The sequence below is a fragment of the Punica granatum genome, chromosome 5, assembly GCF_007655135.1.
Source record: "Punica granatum isolate Tunisia-2019 chromosome 5, ASM765513v2, whole genome shotgun sequence".
NCBI classification, from domain to species: domain Eukaryota; kingdom Viridiplantae; phylum Streptophyta; class Magnoliopsida; order Myrtales; family Lythraceae; genus Punica; species Punica granatum.
Window position 1 is genome coordinate 29,245,028 of NC_045131.1, and position 15,570 is coordinate 29,260,597.

General features: G+C 38.3%; 2 protein-coding genes across 5 annotated transcripts; one reads left to right on the top strand and one right to left on the bottom strand.

Moving 5' to 3' along the window:
• The first annotated feature begins 1,691 nt into the window (after positions 1-1,691).
• Positions 1,692-5,255, top strand: LOC116208160 (pyruvate, phosphate dikinase regulatory protein 2-like). 3 transcript variants are annotated; one of them, XM_031541427.1, is made up of 4 exons: positions 1,692-2,231; positions 2,803-3,442; positions 3,614-3,763; positions 4,702-5,255. In XM_031541427.1, the coding sequence occupies exons 1-3, from the start codon at positions 1,755-1,757 to the stop codon at positions 3,715-3,717; spliced, it is 1,221 nt and encodes a 406-aa protein (XP_031397287.1). In that variant the 5' UTR covers positions 1,692-1,754; the 3' UTR covers positions 3,718-3,763; positions 4,702-5,255. The 3 variants fall into 3 exon arrangements, with proteins under 3 accessions (XP_031397287.1, XP_031397288.1, XP_031397286.1); XM_031541428.1 differs by lacking the exon at positions 4,702-5,255 and adding an exon at positions 4,167-4,567; XM_031541426.1 differs by lacking the exon at positions 4,702-5,255 and having other exon boundaries at positions 1,693-2,231; positions 3,614-4,152.
• LOC116208162 lies at positions 4,267-7,522 on the bottom strand. 2 transcript variants are annotated; one of them, XM_031541430.1, is made up of 6 exons: positions 7,254-7,522; positions 6,991-7,131; positions 6,130-6,300; positions 5,803-5,923; positions 4,881-5,085; positions 4,267-4,783 (listed from the first exon to the last, which is right to left on the bottom strand). In XM_031541430.1, the coding sequence occupies exons 3-6, from the start codon at positions 6,262-6,264 to the stop codon at positions 4,690-4,692; spliced, it is 555 nt and encodes a 184-aa protein (XP_031397290.1). In that variant the 5' UTR covers positions 6,265-6,300; positions 6,991-7,131; positions 7,254-7,522; the 3' UTR covers positions 4,267-4,689. The 2 variants fall into 2 exon arrangements, with proteins under 2 accessions (XP_031397290.1, XP_031397289.1); XM_031541429.1 differs by lacking the exons at positions 6,991-7,131; positions 7,254-7,522 and adding an exon at positions 6,419-6,918.
• Positions 7,523-15,570: the final 8,048 nt, after the last annotated feature.

Consider the following 15,570-nt stretch of genomic DNA (forward strand, 5'->3'; position numbering starts at 1 on the left):
GAGATTCGTCATTGAGATGACAATGCGGTGATTGGTTCTCGATTTCTTGAGGAGTGAGGATCACTAACAGCCTAAGTGGTCATCATCAACCTTGTTTGGGCAATGGTCGCCACCGATGAGGCTACCATTGGTCTTCTTCCTCCCTCAATTCTATTTTTGGAATTTTTCTTTCCTTTCTTTTTATTTTTTTTAGTTTTGAAAAAAATTTATTTGTTAAAAAGTGAATTTTTTGAAAAATAATGACAAATGTTGTGCTCTTATTGGCTTCATAATCCACATCACTCTTAAGTGGCATTTGGTACGAGGGAATCTACGAGAATTTTCAAAGAAAGTTGTTTTAAATTTCTTGGGTGCATAGGATTCCCATGTTTGGTTACTAGTCGGGAAGTGGCAATCCATAATTCCACTCTCAATTTCTCACTCAAATGGTAACGTAGATTACTATGAAGGGGGTGGAAATGTGGATTCCCACCTTGATGAGAATGTGTATTACTAGTGATTTAATTGCTGAGAACTCATCAAACGCGTGAAAATGTTTACATAGGACAAAACGTTGGCTTAAAAGTGTAAGATTAAGGATAGAATGATAAAAAATAAAAGTTAAAGGTTGGGAATTAAAATTGTTTTTTTTCCTCAAATTAGAACAACGTTCAATTTTACCCATGTTTATAATTTAAACTAAGGCGATGGTCCGTGCTACGCACCATTATTAATGATGTTATTGTGAAATTTTTTTAATCGTGCCATTTAAGCTAATATATGATTGTTAATGGGGAAATATTATGTGAGATTAATCATTTTTAAAGTAATAGGATAATTAATGTTCTGTAGTCCGTGAAAATTAAATTGAAACAATTAATGAATTTAGTAATTATTTTCCTTGAATAACGTCAGAGTCACTACGTGCTTGGTAAGCAGTAAAAAACAAATACATTTTGTAATTTATTAAAAATAATTTGAAATTTATACGTTACTTAATTTTCAACTAACTAAATGTGATAAAATCAATTAAAGTTTATTTTTTTCAGTAAAATATATAAAAAAAAATGTAAGTGTGGATAGTAGGAATTCGTATGTACCCATACTACCTTAAATCCTAAAAGACTATGTCATAATAGATCCAAATATTTTTTCTAGAAGGGTATAATGGGGTTCGTTGTACACGAGAAAATCACTCGCTTGATCAAGTATGCTATCAATCATTTTCACAATCAATTTCATGAAAACTAATTTATTGTAAAACTTATAGAAAAATAAACATGCATATTAATATTATTTATTCATTAAGTAAACATATATATATTAATATATTATTTTATAATATTATTATTTACTTTAGTATTAAATTACATATTTATTAATATATTACTTTATAATTTTCTTATTTATTTTATTTGTAATAATTTATTTACTTAATAAGACGAAATAGTAATGTGAATGCACTTATTATTTTTGTTCGTTTATTCTTCGAAATCGAATATAATATATTATAATAAAAATAAAAGAAAATGAATCACAGTTGCGAGACTACGGAATTCGAATTGCACTATCCCAGCGTACTCCAAAAACAATCAAGTTTGTATATATATATATATATATAGATGAAAATTCCATTTTTTTTTTGTAATTTCTGAAAAATTCTGAAATTTATATTACACACTTATAAAATCCCATTATAATAAAAATAAAAGACTAAAAATTAAAAGATTCTTGTAAGGACCTCATTCCCAGATTCAGGAAAGAGAGAAAATCAAATGGCTTTCCCCGCCGCCGCCATGAGCCTCCCGAACCTCCGCCAAGCACCGACAGCCGCCGGTGCCCCCGAACCTAAGCCCGCCTCGCCGAACCAGGTCTCTCTCCCATCCGACTCCGAGCAGCCCCAGCAAACTTCTCGCAAGTCCAGGGGCAGCCCCCAGCTGAACCGCTGGTCCATGGCCCGAGCGATCCGGTCCGGCCGCAAGCTGGACCGTGGCGTCCAGAAGGCCCAATCGACGGAGCTCGAGCCGGAGCCCGCACCGGTCGGGTCGCCGGACAGTAACGCCAACAACCACGCGTGGCTCGGCAATAGCGGCAACGACTACTTCATGGAGGTAACGACGGGGAAGCAGATATACATGGTGTCGGACGGCACCGGGTGGACGGCGGAGCACTCCGTGAACGCCGCGCTGGGGCAGTTCGAGCACTGCCTCGTGGATCGAGGGTGTCCCGTAAATACCCATCTGTTTTCAGGGGTAATAATGTCCTTTCGATCTTAAAAATATCCTTTGCTTTAGGGGTAATTGGTTTTCTTGTTAATTACACTTGCTACAATTATTCAACAATATAAATAATGTTCGCTTTATTCCCATTTTTAGCATTCAATTATTGGGAAATGAGTTCTCTTCCACTAGGATGATTGATAATTCATCTTGTTAGAATAATTAATCATTTGATATATACATATATATTATTTTGCTATTCCACTAGTCGTGCCATATGATCGGTTCGAGGTTTAGAGTCTTTCTGGGAGTGTGGTAGGAGGTTTGATATGTACCTTATTCAATATCTAAGCAGAAGCAGCATATGATAAATTTTTGTAAAGAATTTGGACTATATATGTGGTTGACAGATTATTTATAGAATTATAAATCGAAGTTTATTTTAATCTCAACATATTTTACCTTAATATTGAAATCAGCAACTATTTTTTAATAATTTTGTTTCGGTACCTATAAAAAAAAAATCGTCCGACTATATGTCATAAATTATTTTGTTTTGGCATAATAAACTGGACTGATTTTTGTACAATGGAATTGCATTTAGATTGATGATGTTGAGAGATTATTGGAGATCATAAAGCAAGCGGCCAAAGAAGGTGCTATGCTTGTCTACACCCTGGCTGACCCTTCGATGGCCGAGTCAGCTCGACAAGCCTGCAGCCTATGGGGAGTCCCATCCACGGATGTCCTCGGCCCTATTACTGAGGCAGTCGCTTCTCACCTTGGAGTCTCCCCTTCTGGCCTTCCCCGGGGTGCCCCGGGGAGGAACTTCGCACTCACGGATGAATACTTCCGGCGGATTGAGTCTGTGGAGTTCACCATCAAGCAGGATGATGGGGCCCTCCCTCAGAACCTCCACAAGGCTGACATTATCCTTGCTGGTGTTTCCCGAACTGGGAAGACGCCACTGTCGATCTATCTCGCCCAGAAGGGTTATAAAGTCGCTAATGTCCCAATCGTTATGGGCGTTCAGTTGCCCAAGACTCTATTTCAGGTGGATCCTGAGAAGGTGTTCGGGTTGACAATCAATCCTGTCGTGTTGCAGACTATAAGGAGGGTGAGGGCAAAGAGTCTCGGGTTCGGCACTGAGGCGAGAAGTAATTATTCAGAGATGGACTACGTGAGGGAGGAGCTGGAGTTTGCAGGGAAGATTTTCGCACAGAACCCGGGTTGGCCCGTGATTGGTGAGTATATGTGCGAGCATATAGCTGTGAATTGTCAATTTCTGCAACAACCGCGACCAACTGTTCTGAAAGTTTAAGCTTGATCAATGAATTCACGGTATATGGTTTAATTATTCTGTTGATTCTTTAAACACATTTAACCGAAATTTCATGTGTTGTGGTCGTATGCAGAGGTGACAGGGAAGGCGATTGAGGAAACCGCAGCAGTTGTGCTGAGGCTTTACCACGACCGGAAGCAAAGATGCTCCATGCCAAGAATCTCAAAGCGATACTAGAAAGTTCCGGGGATATGTCTGAACTTCACATTGCAGATAATACCAAGTACGTTACGTCAGTCTTACGAAACAGACTCTCAATTCCCCTATGATCATCCGAGCAGTATACGATTCTCATTTCTCATACTCGTGATATGCCACCCTTGCATTCTGAATTCTGTTTTCCTTAAGCTTACTGACGAAAATACAGCCCGCAGTTCAGTGGTGTGATCAGAGAATGTAATGATATGCTGATCGTATCTTCCTTTTTTCTTTTTTTTGGGGGTTTCTCTTTCGTGTCAAAGGTGAAAAACCTATAGTATAGTGGTTGGAGTCGATGTATGATAGGGCGGTGGGTCGGTGTTGATGGCACTACGAGAACTTGCAGATGTCTTTTGTTTTCGGAAAATGAATTCAAGTGGGACGATATGCTGTCTCAGCAATCATCTTTCTTCCTTTCCGTGCCCCAGCCGGTGTACCGTCCCGCCCACCATGGCAGAATGTTTCGATAACACGCATGCTTGCAAGCACATGAGTCACACAGAGAAAGGAGGAGAAGAGAAGTTGGCGAAAAGGGAAAACCTTTTTCGTATCATTCATTGCATTAGGCTTAGCTGTGCTTTACAGACACCAAACATCGCGAAAGAAGATGAAAATCCCACCAGAAAAACACAATCATGTGTTGTCAGATCTCTCTCTCTCTCTCTCCATCCCCACATCCCCCCACTACAACATATAAAATTGAAGATTCCTCTCCTTTGTCATATTGTACTCTGTCCTTGTCTCTATCTAAACACACTTTCTCGGAAAACAGTTCCCTTTTTGAGCAGCATGGAACCATTTCAATGGAAGGCTGTCATCAGCTTCTTTAGGTCTTCTTTCTCTTATGTCCTACCCCACCTCTCTCTGTAATTCTTAACTCGGGCATGGATTGAAGTCTCATAATTCCTCTGGTTCCAAATGCGACTGACCCTCACAATTAGCTCGTTCCCATCATTGCTGCAGGTCGAGATCGACCCCGTTCGCATTGTTTGGCTTCCCAATCGAGAGCGTGAAGTATATCAACATGATCGTCCCGATGCTCGACCTGTCCCCAGAAAACAGAGAAACCCGTCATACAAAATAACCTATGGCGTTGTCTGACTGATGGCAGAATCAGATGGTACAGTACTAAGGCTACTTACAGTGTGGCGAAAATAAAGAGAATCTTCTTTGGGTCGAGAATCCACCAAGGAGACATTGAGGCCCGTCGAAAGCTGTTTCTACGGACACATCTGCTCTCACCTGGAGTGCCGATGTTTGCAGCAGTGATCGTGATCTGATGGTGGATTTGTGGGCTGCTGCTGTGGTCTATCGGGCCAGCAGCGAGTCTCTCAGGCCCACTAGCAGCTGCATCAGATATATATGACATCAGGCTATACATATTTGATGGAATAGATTGACTTTTGCCGTGTAAATTAATTTGGCTTAACAAAAACAGCTAATACGTTCACCTGTCCCACTTGTCTTCCTTACCGGAAAAGAAGAAAAGCAACCAAGAACAGAGAAGTATTACCGAATTTCTTATCTAATCTGCTTAATAATTGAAATAACAGTTAGTTCTAATCCCCCTTTCCAACGCCTCACTTTACTAATTTTCGCACATTGTTTTGATGGCCAAGGCACACGACTCCGATATTTCCATTCTCGAATCCCCAACTAAGCCTTGAGGCCCTTAACCAATGAACCCCAAGAAAAAAATCCGATCTTGACCCAGGAAAGACTAAACCAGAGTACATGCCCCCGTTGCTGCCAACGCTGTCAAATAATCGGATACCGGATACAAACCAGGCAAAGAGACATGAAGCAATAAATTGGGACAGGCTGGTTATGGAATATTTACAATATCTTTTGGACTCTTTCACCATATTATGTTGTTTGCTAGCATTGCTCGACGTCCTCGATTCAATGTTTCGCTTTCAGAATGGGACCGGATGGGATACTCCACTTGCAAAAAACAGATGTTTCCGATTACATGCCTTGCGCTATCTCACAAATTCCCAGTTGGCCACCACATCAAGAAAGCAGCAATGACTGAAACTCTTATGGAAGGAAAAACAGGATTACCTCTCGGCGAAGGAGAAGGGAGAGCAGAATCCTTCTCGTTCCTTTCGATGTTATTCGCGTGGCTGTTGGGAATTGTCTTCTCTTCACTGCCCCGGTGAGACCATTTCCGGGAAAGGTTTCTCTAGATGTAAAGGAATTCACAATTACTGACAGATCAACACATGATCAAGAAGAACAAAAATAGCTTCAAATTTCAATCAACGGAGACAATTTCAATCGAGTATTTGCACAATGTCCCTTCACTTACCACGGACATTTCAAGAACGGACCGAGAAAATTCAAAAAACAAGCAAAGATTGGACTGATGAAGTGAGTGTTAGAACTCACACTGATCCTGGGATTTGAAGGAACATCTCTTCCGGTGAAGCTGTCCATGTCGATGACGAATTTATCGGATTTATTGCCACCGGCGTACTGCAACCCGTTGACGTGATCGGAAACCGAGATTTTCTGAGTACCCATCTGGCCGCTGGCAACCTTCTCCTCTAATCCGTGAACCTGAACAAGAGTTTCAAGAATCGCCGGAATTTCAATAGAACAGTCGCCGGAGACAGAAAGGAGGGATTTTTCCGAACAAGTTTCAAGATTTAAAAGGACCCATAATGGCGATGCTCACCAACTTTGGATTTTCCGCCGCTTCCATCATTTTCTCGAGAAAACTAAGGAAAGAAAGAAGGAAGCAAGAAACCTCCCAAGAGAGAGAAAGAGAGAGAAATCATACAGAATTGACGCACCGAATGGGGCAATATATATATATATGAATAGACTAGCCTCCACCTGATTTGATTGGAAGACATGGATGACGGAAGAGAAAAAAAGAAAATAACCCAAGAAAAAAAAACAGACAGAGAAGATGAAGAAACAAGACAAACACACCACCTCTAGCCCACCCCAGTTGTTTTTTTACACATGAACCGATTTCTTTTCTTTCCCTTTTCTTTTTCTTTTTTAATTTTTAAATTCCAAGAAACAACGACACCTCTACCATGAATAAACTAATAGATGTGGGAACAAATCTCGTGAAACGTGAGCAGGGGTGTAAATTATTTTTTCCTTTTTGCTCCTTTTCAAGATGAAGCAAAGACTCCACCTTTGATTTTTTCTTTTTTTCCCGAGTGTGCTGATTGGTGGAAGATAAGAGGCAGAAATGGAATGGAAGAAATTGACTTCCTTCTCAATTCATCTCACCTTAAAATGCACGAAATTGGGGCAGACACCGAGCGTGAGAGAGAGAGAGAGAGAGAGAGAGAGAGAGAGAGAGGAGTGGTTGTGTTCTCTCTGTTTCTTTCTTGTCCTCCTCCTCCTCCTTTCTTCTTCTTCCTGCAGTATCTGTAACAAACAGCACGAGAGCAAACAGTCCTCATTGACCCAACAGGACAGAGTTTATTTTAAATATAAATAAATATATGTATTTGAATGTTCAATCACGTGTGGTGTGCAAACGAACATACGGACTCAATTCGTCGTCTGTTGTGCTGTATTCTGAGGGTTTTCTGACAGGTTTTTGTTTCTGTGTTCTGCTGAAAAGCACAGCAGGAAAGGGGACAGGACAAGTAAGATTTCCCCAGTGGAAAGCTCTGAGGGATGGATCGATCGGTGTTTGTGTCGTTGAGTTGAGTTTTGGGGCAGACACAGAGAGAGTTGAGTTTTGGGGCAGACACAGAGAGAGAGAGAGAGAGAGAGAGAGAGAGAGAGCGGGATCAGACTGTCACTGCGGCTGAATGTGTTGTCTAAGTGTGTGTGCATGTGTGGATTAGCTCATTTTAAGGTAGTCTTTAGAGAGATTGTCAGAAAAAGTAAAAAAAATTTACGAATTTATAAAAAAATTGAATATCATAATTTATTAACTTGACCATTTAAATTGGAGATGAGTCTAATTATTTATAAATTTAGTGAAATTTTACATAGTACTAGAGTATATTAGGCTTCTATGTATTCTTGTGGGGACTCACACTATAGTGTAGAACTCGTGACTAGTAAAGTCCTAGTATGAAAATGGAAGCCCGACTCGTAGTTGCTTTAACCCCCTACTTGAGTGTGGAAGAGCGTGGAAGAGGAAGCCCATGTCGAGGTAGTTAAAACCCCAAGTCTGGAAAAGATGAGACTCGGCTTGGAGTAAGTTATTGAGTGCGGATGTTAAAGTATTCACGTGGTATGTGAAGGTAAAGAGTGAGAAAGATCACACGGTACCACGTGCAGGTGTTTAGAGAGATTGTCTTACACAGAAAAATTTAAGAGAAATCACCAATTAATAAGGAATCGGATATCACAACTTACTGACTCGAGTTTTTGGGTTGAAAATGGATTTAATTGCTTCTAAGTCCATTGAAATTTTACAGTCTTGCACACACACGTGTGTGTAGACACTAGGGAACTGAATTGGAGTTGAAGATAAAGACTATACTCGAGGGTCATCGATCTTGCTTGCGTGGATGATACTAATCTTGTCCGGTTGAGTTAACCCGGAGTGAATTAGTCGGTTGTAATAGTTGAATGCCCTTAGCGTTTTACAAAGAGTGGTACCGTGAATTAAGAGCTATGATACACCCATACTAGTTAGGTAATCTAGATGGAAAAAATTACGAACTGTAAAAATCTAGTTTTATGCATGGGACCCATCACCTTACTAGATGCGTTTTGCAAACGGCACTTTTTTACACCATTTCTAATAGAAAGATATCTGATAATTTATTTCATAGCGCGTGAAAAATATGTTTATACATATACATATATATATATATATATATATATATTGGTCAACCACGTTTTGATTTACATATTTTGGAATATGGTAAGGATTTGATGTAAAAGATATATCTAGATCCATATGACAAGGCATCCGAATTAATTATGCAGCCTACTGGAATAATTTGAAAGCATCAGTTTCTGCTATCAGTATGCGAAAGGATAACAATGAGAGCTGAACTTCATTATCCCAATAAATAAATGAATAAATAAAATAAAGTGTGAGCTGAACTTTTTAAGCAATTACATAAATTTGGTTAAACATATCATGAACATTTTTTCTAACCTTGGCAATATGTGTCTAAAGAGTATCCCCAATTAATTAATTAATTAATTTTGATAGATCCCTTTCACTTGAAACTTAAATTTTGGACATCAAAACATGACGTGTTCTTATAAAAAATGGGGGGAGAAGCAAATGAGAGAAATATTGCTGAGAAGTTGGTAAAGTACAAATGCAATGATAATACAAAAATAATTAAGGGAATGAAATTAATAGGCAAAATGAAAACCTAACATGACGATTATAATAATTGAAAGGATGAAAGAACTAGAAAACTGAATTATTAATAATTAAAAGTGATACATAAAGACTAATCCATAGATGTTCCGTGTGTTATACATAAAGTCTTTCCTTCTCGAATGTTGCTTAATCGACAAGAACGACATTTATCCACCTAATAAATATAGCATTATCCATTTTCACCCAAAAAAGCGGTATCCATTTATTTTTGGTAATACTAGTCCATTATATTACCAAATTGATCAGATTTTCTTGGTTTTTTTTTCCTTATTTTGCAGAATATTTATGAGAAATTTTGATGAAACAGATATTTTGAGCAAGAAATAGGTTGGATTTTTCAATCAGCGCTTCTCACACACACACACACACACACATATATATATATATATATCATTTTGCAAAAGATTTACTCAGAAAAAAGAATTTCACAGAAGATTTATAACGTTAGATTTTCCATATATATCTTTTTTTTAACCGTTCTACTCTTGTTTAGTAAACATCATGTTACTGAAAGAAGGTGCACCACAATGGTGCATACATTGACCTAATAACCTAGAGGTCTCATGTCCGATACTCGTTATGGCACTACCCGTGCACGGTTGTGCCCCTTATTTTTGGTGTGTATTCTGATACTCGGAAGCCGAATGTGCCCCGACTAATCCAGTTTGAGTCAGGTCGGTCAACTAAAGGGGTTAAACTTTTCCGGCATGAATTTTTTTCATTCATAAGATTCGAATATGAGATCTTACTTAAAGAACCAACTCATGCTTTGTCTGTGCCTTTTTATTAGTTGCTAGGATTTTTATTTCATTGTATTAGACTCATGGAGCTCCTTTTATGAAACAAAGCAAACCCTCGATCATCGAGGCTCATCCATTATTTATGCATGTCATATTTGTCGCCTCCTATCCTTTTTTTATTATCGTAGTAGAGCCTTTTCCCACTAGTATCACGAGAACAACAGTATAATCATCTGTGGGTTGGCACTGCAGGACAACACTCTCGCTACCTCTTAAGAACTCACTTTCTCCACATTGTGCACCCATAGAATGTTATCTATAGGCATCCCTAGGTATAACTTAATCTCCGTTCGTCTAAGCCTTTTATTTTATCATTTTTCCCATTAAAAAATTTATACTCATCTTGACAGTAAATTGATTTGATGATTTTAGTATACCATCGAGCCATGTGGTATTAGATTAGAGACAGAGAGGCTACGTACCATGAACACACATCAGAATACAATCTGCAGATATTTCATGCTACTTGGACTTTCAACCCCTCAAATTATTTATATAGATGGCAAAACATTTAAATCAATCAATGCAAGAAGTCAAATGCTAAAAACAAAGTATATATAGAGAGTAAATATATATATATATATATATAATATTAAAGAAAGAATGTTAGAACATGAGAAAGCACATGGCGAAGGAATTTCGGTGTATAAATTATATGTAGGGGCAATAATTTACTAATTATTTGAATTAATTGATCTTCTTCTCTTCATCTACCGTAAAGCGCACGGGGTCCGTGGCCCATTATTTTCTCCAATTCTTATATTATTATAAGCATTAAATCGTAAAGTTGTGTAATAATATCTTTTGTCTTGCTTAATAAACAACTATATATATTTTTATTTTGGTTACAAACGACGTTCCTAAACCTGTAAAATTAAACCAAGGAGCCCAAGAAAATAAGTAAACTAGCTTAGAACTTCTAGATTTTTAACTGAAAATGTGTATATTACTGCATCATAATTTTTTTTTGCCCCACTAATCTAGCTTGAGCCAACTCTGTCCAATCAAAGGATAAAACTCTATTAGTCATGAATTTTCTCCATTCACAAAATTTGATTAATGAAACTTATACAACTTCGGAAATAGGGTAACCTTCAAGCAACATATAAAAATAATCCTTTCAAAATCTATATGAAAACAAATTGTCCTAGATATCATGCACTTTTTTTTTGGTTCAATGAAAATACTTCATTAGACTGTTATCGGAATAAAATAATTTTCAGAGTCTCGCTACATGGCATAATCAGGTCATTAAACGCGTCAGGACATTTCTTTAAATTACAAAAGTCGGGGGCTATCGGCGTAATATTGGTGGAACCCAGAAGAACGGCGTCACTTTTGACACAATAAGTAGATTTAGATTCTTAGCCTTTGAATAGATACAATCTAGACGTAACTATGCATAGTATTGCATGACTCAGATTCTGGGACTAACTGGCTTCTAGAATCTGAACGATGATGACATTGTATTCGAATCATAATTGCCTTAGAATCTGAGCAGTCGCGAATATTGTCTCAGAGTTACGATTACAGGGCAGTTACAGATTGAGAAGATAAAACTTATCTCAGGTGGATTGGTTCAAAGTTTTGGATAATTATCACATAGGGATGAGATTACGTTTAAAATCAGTTGGATAATGAGAGCCCACATTCTCGAAGGATTAGAGAGAAGATTTGTAGACGCCAAGATGGGAGGAAAATCTATATATACCAGAAGATCCCGTAGGATTAAGGGACCAACAACTTATTCAATAGACAAAATCTCTACAGTTTCTTAGCTCAGATGATCTTTTATTCTTAGGAGTAGGAGTAGGAGTACTTTAGATATCCAGTTCGACAGGGTGATCCCCTCTACAATTCAAGTTCACAAATCTGTAGCGGCATGATCATATCCTCAACAACGTAGTCATGATTCCATCAGCTTGTCGACAGAAGGTCTCGCCCTCATCCCACGGCCATTGCTTAGAGCGTCTCAACGTGGTTGCATTCCTTCTACTTCATTTACATGCGACCTCACACTTGAGTCCAAAGCCTAAACTCCCTGTCTCAATGGAATGTAGAGTAGGCCATACTCTATAATTTTGGTTTAGGTTGTTTATATGTCTTTCTTTTCATTATAGTTCCATTAGTGTATCTTTCATCTTCAATTAATGAAGTACTTTTTCTCATTGATAGTCTGCTTTCATTAAGTGAATCTCTTTAATACACATAGTCATTCTACGAAAGGCATTATCAAAAGAATCTACTTAGGATTTGAAAGGAAAAGAGGTTTTCTAGTTTTATCTCCTTATAGAGAGATTAGAAACCACCTTTCTCCCTTCGCCAAAATTCGACAACAATTTATGGGCGACCATAGTGGGAAGTAACTCTTTAAATTATTAAAGAGATGCCACCTAGAAAGCATTCTCGCAATCCTAATCAAGGTGAAGGTTTCATAGATTCCCTATACTTGATACTCCCCACGACAATATGTAATAGAATTAGAGAGGTGATCCTCCCATGGACTTAGTCATCCAACAACAAACTGAGGTTGTAGGCGACCAACCTCAGACCCGTGAGGCAATTGAGACCTTGATTGTTGGTGAACTCTCTTCTCAGAAAGATGCTAGCAAGTCTCTAGTTGAAAAGCTAGAGATTTTGAGGAATTGATTAGTCGAATGAAAACTAATGGAGACACTCAGACTGAACTTGTTAATGTTTTGTAAAGATATAGGAAAGTTTTTAATAGTTCTGTGCTAAACAATGTTGCTTCTAGCCATAATATGCAGGAAGAAATTCAAAACATGTTTAGACAACTTGATGAGAATATAAGAACTAATTGAAAGGATTGTGTATGATCTAAATCAAACCTTATCTGAACACATGGAAGAATTAACTAGGCAAGTGGCCAATTGGGCCACTGCAAATGCCGCAAATAGAAACATAAGACTATCTTCCTCAAAAGGAAAGGAACTTATGGTTGATCCTGACCCTATCCGCTTGCTAGGTTAGTTGGAAGAATTACTCAAAGTCCTATTAGGATTGAATCCCACATGGTTCATGTATTTGAATCACCTAGATATGCCCATACTATGTCATATCTTGCAGGATATGACTGGAGTATTAGAGGACGTACATATGAGGACCCTCCTCGTAGAACCTCTAGACAAAGAGGAAGCTTTGACAGGGATCATTACCCCGAAGGGCCTTATTCTGGTAGAAATAATCCAGCTTACGAGCCAAGAATTCCCAATCAGAGGGAAGAGCCTAGGCAACATATAAATATGCAAAACTATATGGGTACATATGTCATTTCTATTGAGAATGAACACCTTAGAGTACAACTCCCTCGTCCTCCTTACCCTGAGTGGGTAGATGATGAGCCATTTCCTGTATGTTTCCAAATTCCAGACTTCACTAGATTCTCTAATGCGAATGACATGTCTACAGTAGAGCATTTGACAAGGTTTTCCTGTCAATGCAAGGAAGCCTCTAATAATGGACCTTTAAAACTAAAGTTGTTTCTACTGTCCTTGACAGGGGCTGCTTCTACTTGGTCTACCTTTCTCCTAGTTGGTTATATCCATACTTGGGATGACATGCAAATTAAGTTTGCTTCTCATCTCTCCAAAAACTGACCCTAGAGTGTCTATTGGAGGCCTGTATGCTATTAAACAAAAGTCAGACGAATCTATTGAAAATTACATCAATAGGTTTAGAAAGGCAAAAATGAGATGCAAAGTTTCTGTAAAAGAAGAGCACTTTGTATCTATGGCACACCAAGGCTTACATATGGAGTTACGAAAGAATTTCAAGGAATGAAATTCTGTGACATATTTGAATTAGCATTTAGAGCTTCTGAATATGAGAAATTATTGAAAGAAGAAAAGCGTTCATCTCATAATGTTTATTATCAAGAATGTGTTACTGATGATTCTGACTATGAATATGATGATAAGTATGATGTGGATGTTTCTAAATGGGAGGCCCTATTGTATGTGATGTTCTGGCTCATAAAGATATAAAAGCTCAAAAGTCTTTCTGGTACAATATTGAAAAAAAAAATACTCTTTTGATATTAATAAAGCAAATCAGATTTTTTTACTGGCTTAGGTCTCACGGTAAGATTAAAATTAAAGGTAAAAATAAAGTTATGATTAACTAGGAAATCAAAGGTAGGGAGTATTGTAAATGACATGATACTTTTGCTCATTCTATGTAAGTGTCTGCAGTTTAGGAGTCTAATTCAAGACAAAATTGAATCTCAAGAGTTAAGGTTCCCTAAAAGAAAGTCAGATATGGGTGTAGATAAAGACCCTTTTCCTTCGCCAATGAACGAAGAGGTGAATGTAGTTACTGTTATTGGTTCGAATTCTTTCACTAATGTTGATATTGATGCTTGGTAGGAAGATGACAACAAGACCATGCTTGCTACTGAGCTATTGGATGCTATTGTGTCTGCAAGAATGCTCCAGGTCCCTATAGTTACAGGCATTGAAGCAGAAGATCGGGCAAAGTTCTGCAGGTGGCACCATAATGACAGTCACACTTCTGACAAGTGCATCGTATTCAAGAATGTGGTGAAAAACAAACTGAAGACTCGCGCTTTCACTATCACTCTAGAATAGACAGTTGCTCTCGACCTGTTGAATGTGTTGGTTGAAGCATTGTCCACGCCAGTTGAGAACTTATGGCAGAATCTGATGAAACAGGATTCCCTTTGTCCAGTTTCCAGTGGACCACATAAAGGTTGCCATGACTCACATGGCAAATGTCTGGAGATGCACACTTGTAGTTGGATATTAGAGTGACCTCTTCTCCGTACGAAAAGCAGTTGACTAAAGTTGCTAAATCGTCCATTGTGATTTATAGAAATCCACTAGAAAGCATAACAGAGTTTGAGGTCACATCCCAAAAGCTCATTAATGTTGTCATTAAGGAGTTATCGAAATAAAATCTACAAGAGACTACATTAATTAGCTCGTAAATCTCGAAGGTATGTCATTTCTTTGTTATTCCTGGCCTAGCCAATAAAGAACGCAACACCTCTTCAAAATCAGGGTCAGGACTAAGCCAAACATGTATTGGGAATCTGTTGGTACCACTCCACCTATGAAACCCTTGAATTCTTGCTAGGTCAAGGAAGATTGGTTTGTTCGAGTTTCTTGGAAACCTCGATATTAGCTCTCTGACGTAATCTAACTGTTGGTTTATCAAATCAGTAGGCATCTTAGCAGGAGATAGGACGCAAGCTCCTATCTTTTCACATTGTAGCCCTCTTCATCACTAGAAACAAGGGTTTCAAACTAGGAAGCAAGTCTACTAGGTGATTGTGATCGTTGGTGAATTGCTGGTCCTTTGACATCGCTCTAGAACTTTTATGAACCTTCACCTACTGACGACGAGACATTGCTGCTGCTTATCTGGGGATTATCATTTTTGAGAAAGTGAAGTGCAGTGCGAAGGTTGTGGAATCGTAAGCGTAATGGTTTAGGAGTGGAGAAAGGAATGATGGCAAAATGTCCTGAATCTTTGTGTGAAAATGCTATCAATTTTCTCGCTTGCCGGGTGCATCTGTTACCAGAATAAAATAATTTTCAGAGCCTCGCCATTTGGCCCAATCAGGTCATTAAACGTATTGCGGATATTTCTATAAATTTAAAAAGTCTGGGCATATCAACGGAATATTGGTGGAAACCCAGAAAAACGGTGTCGCTTTTG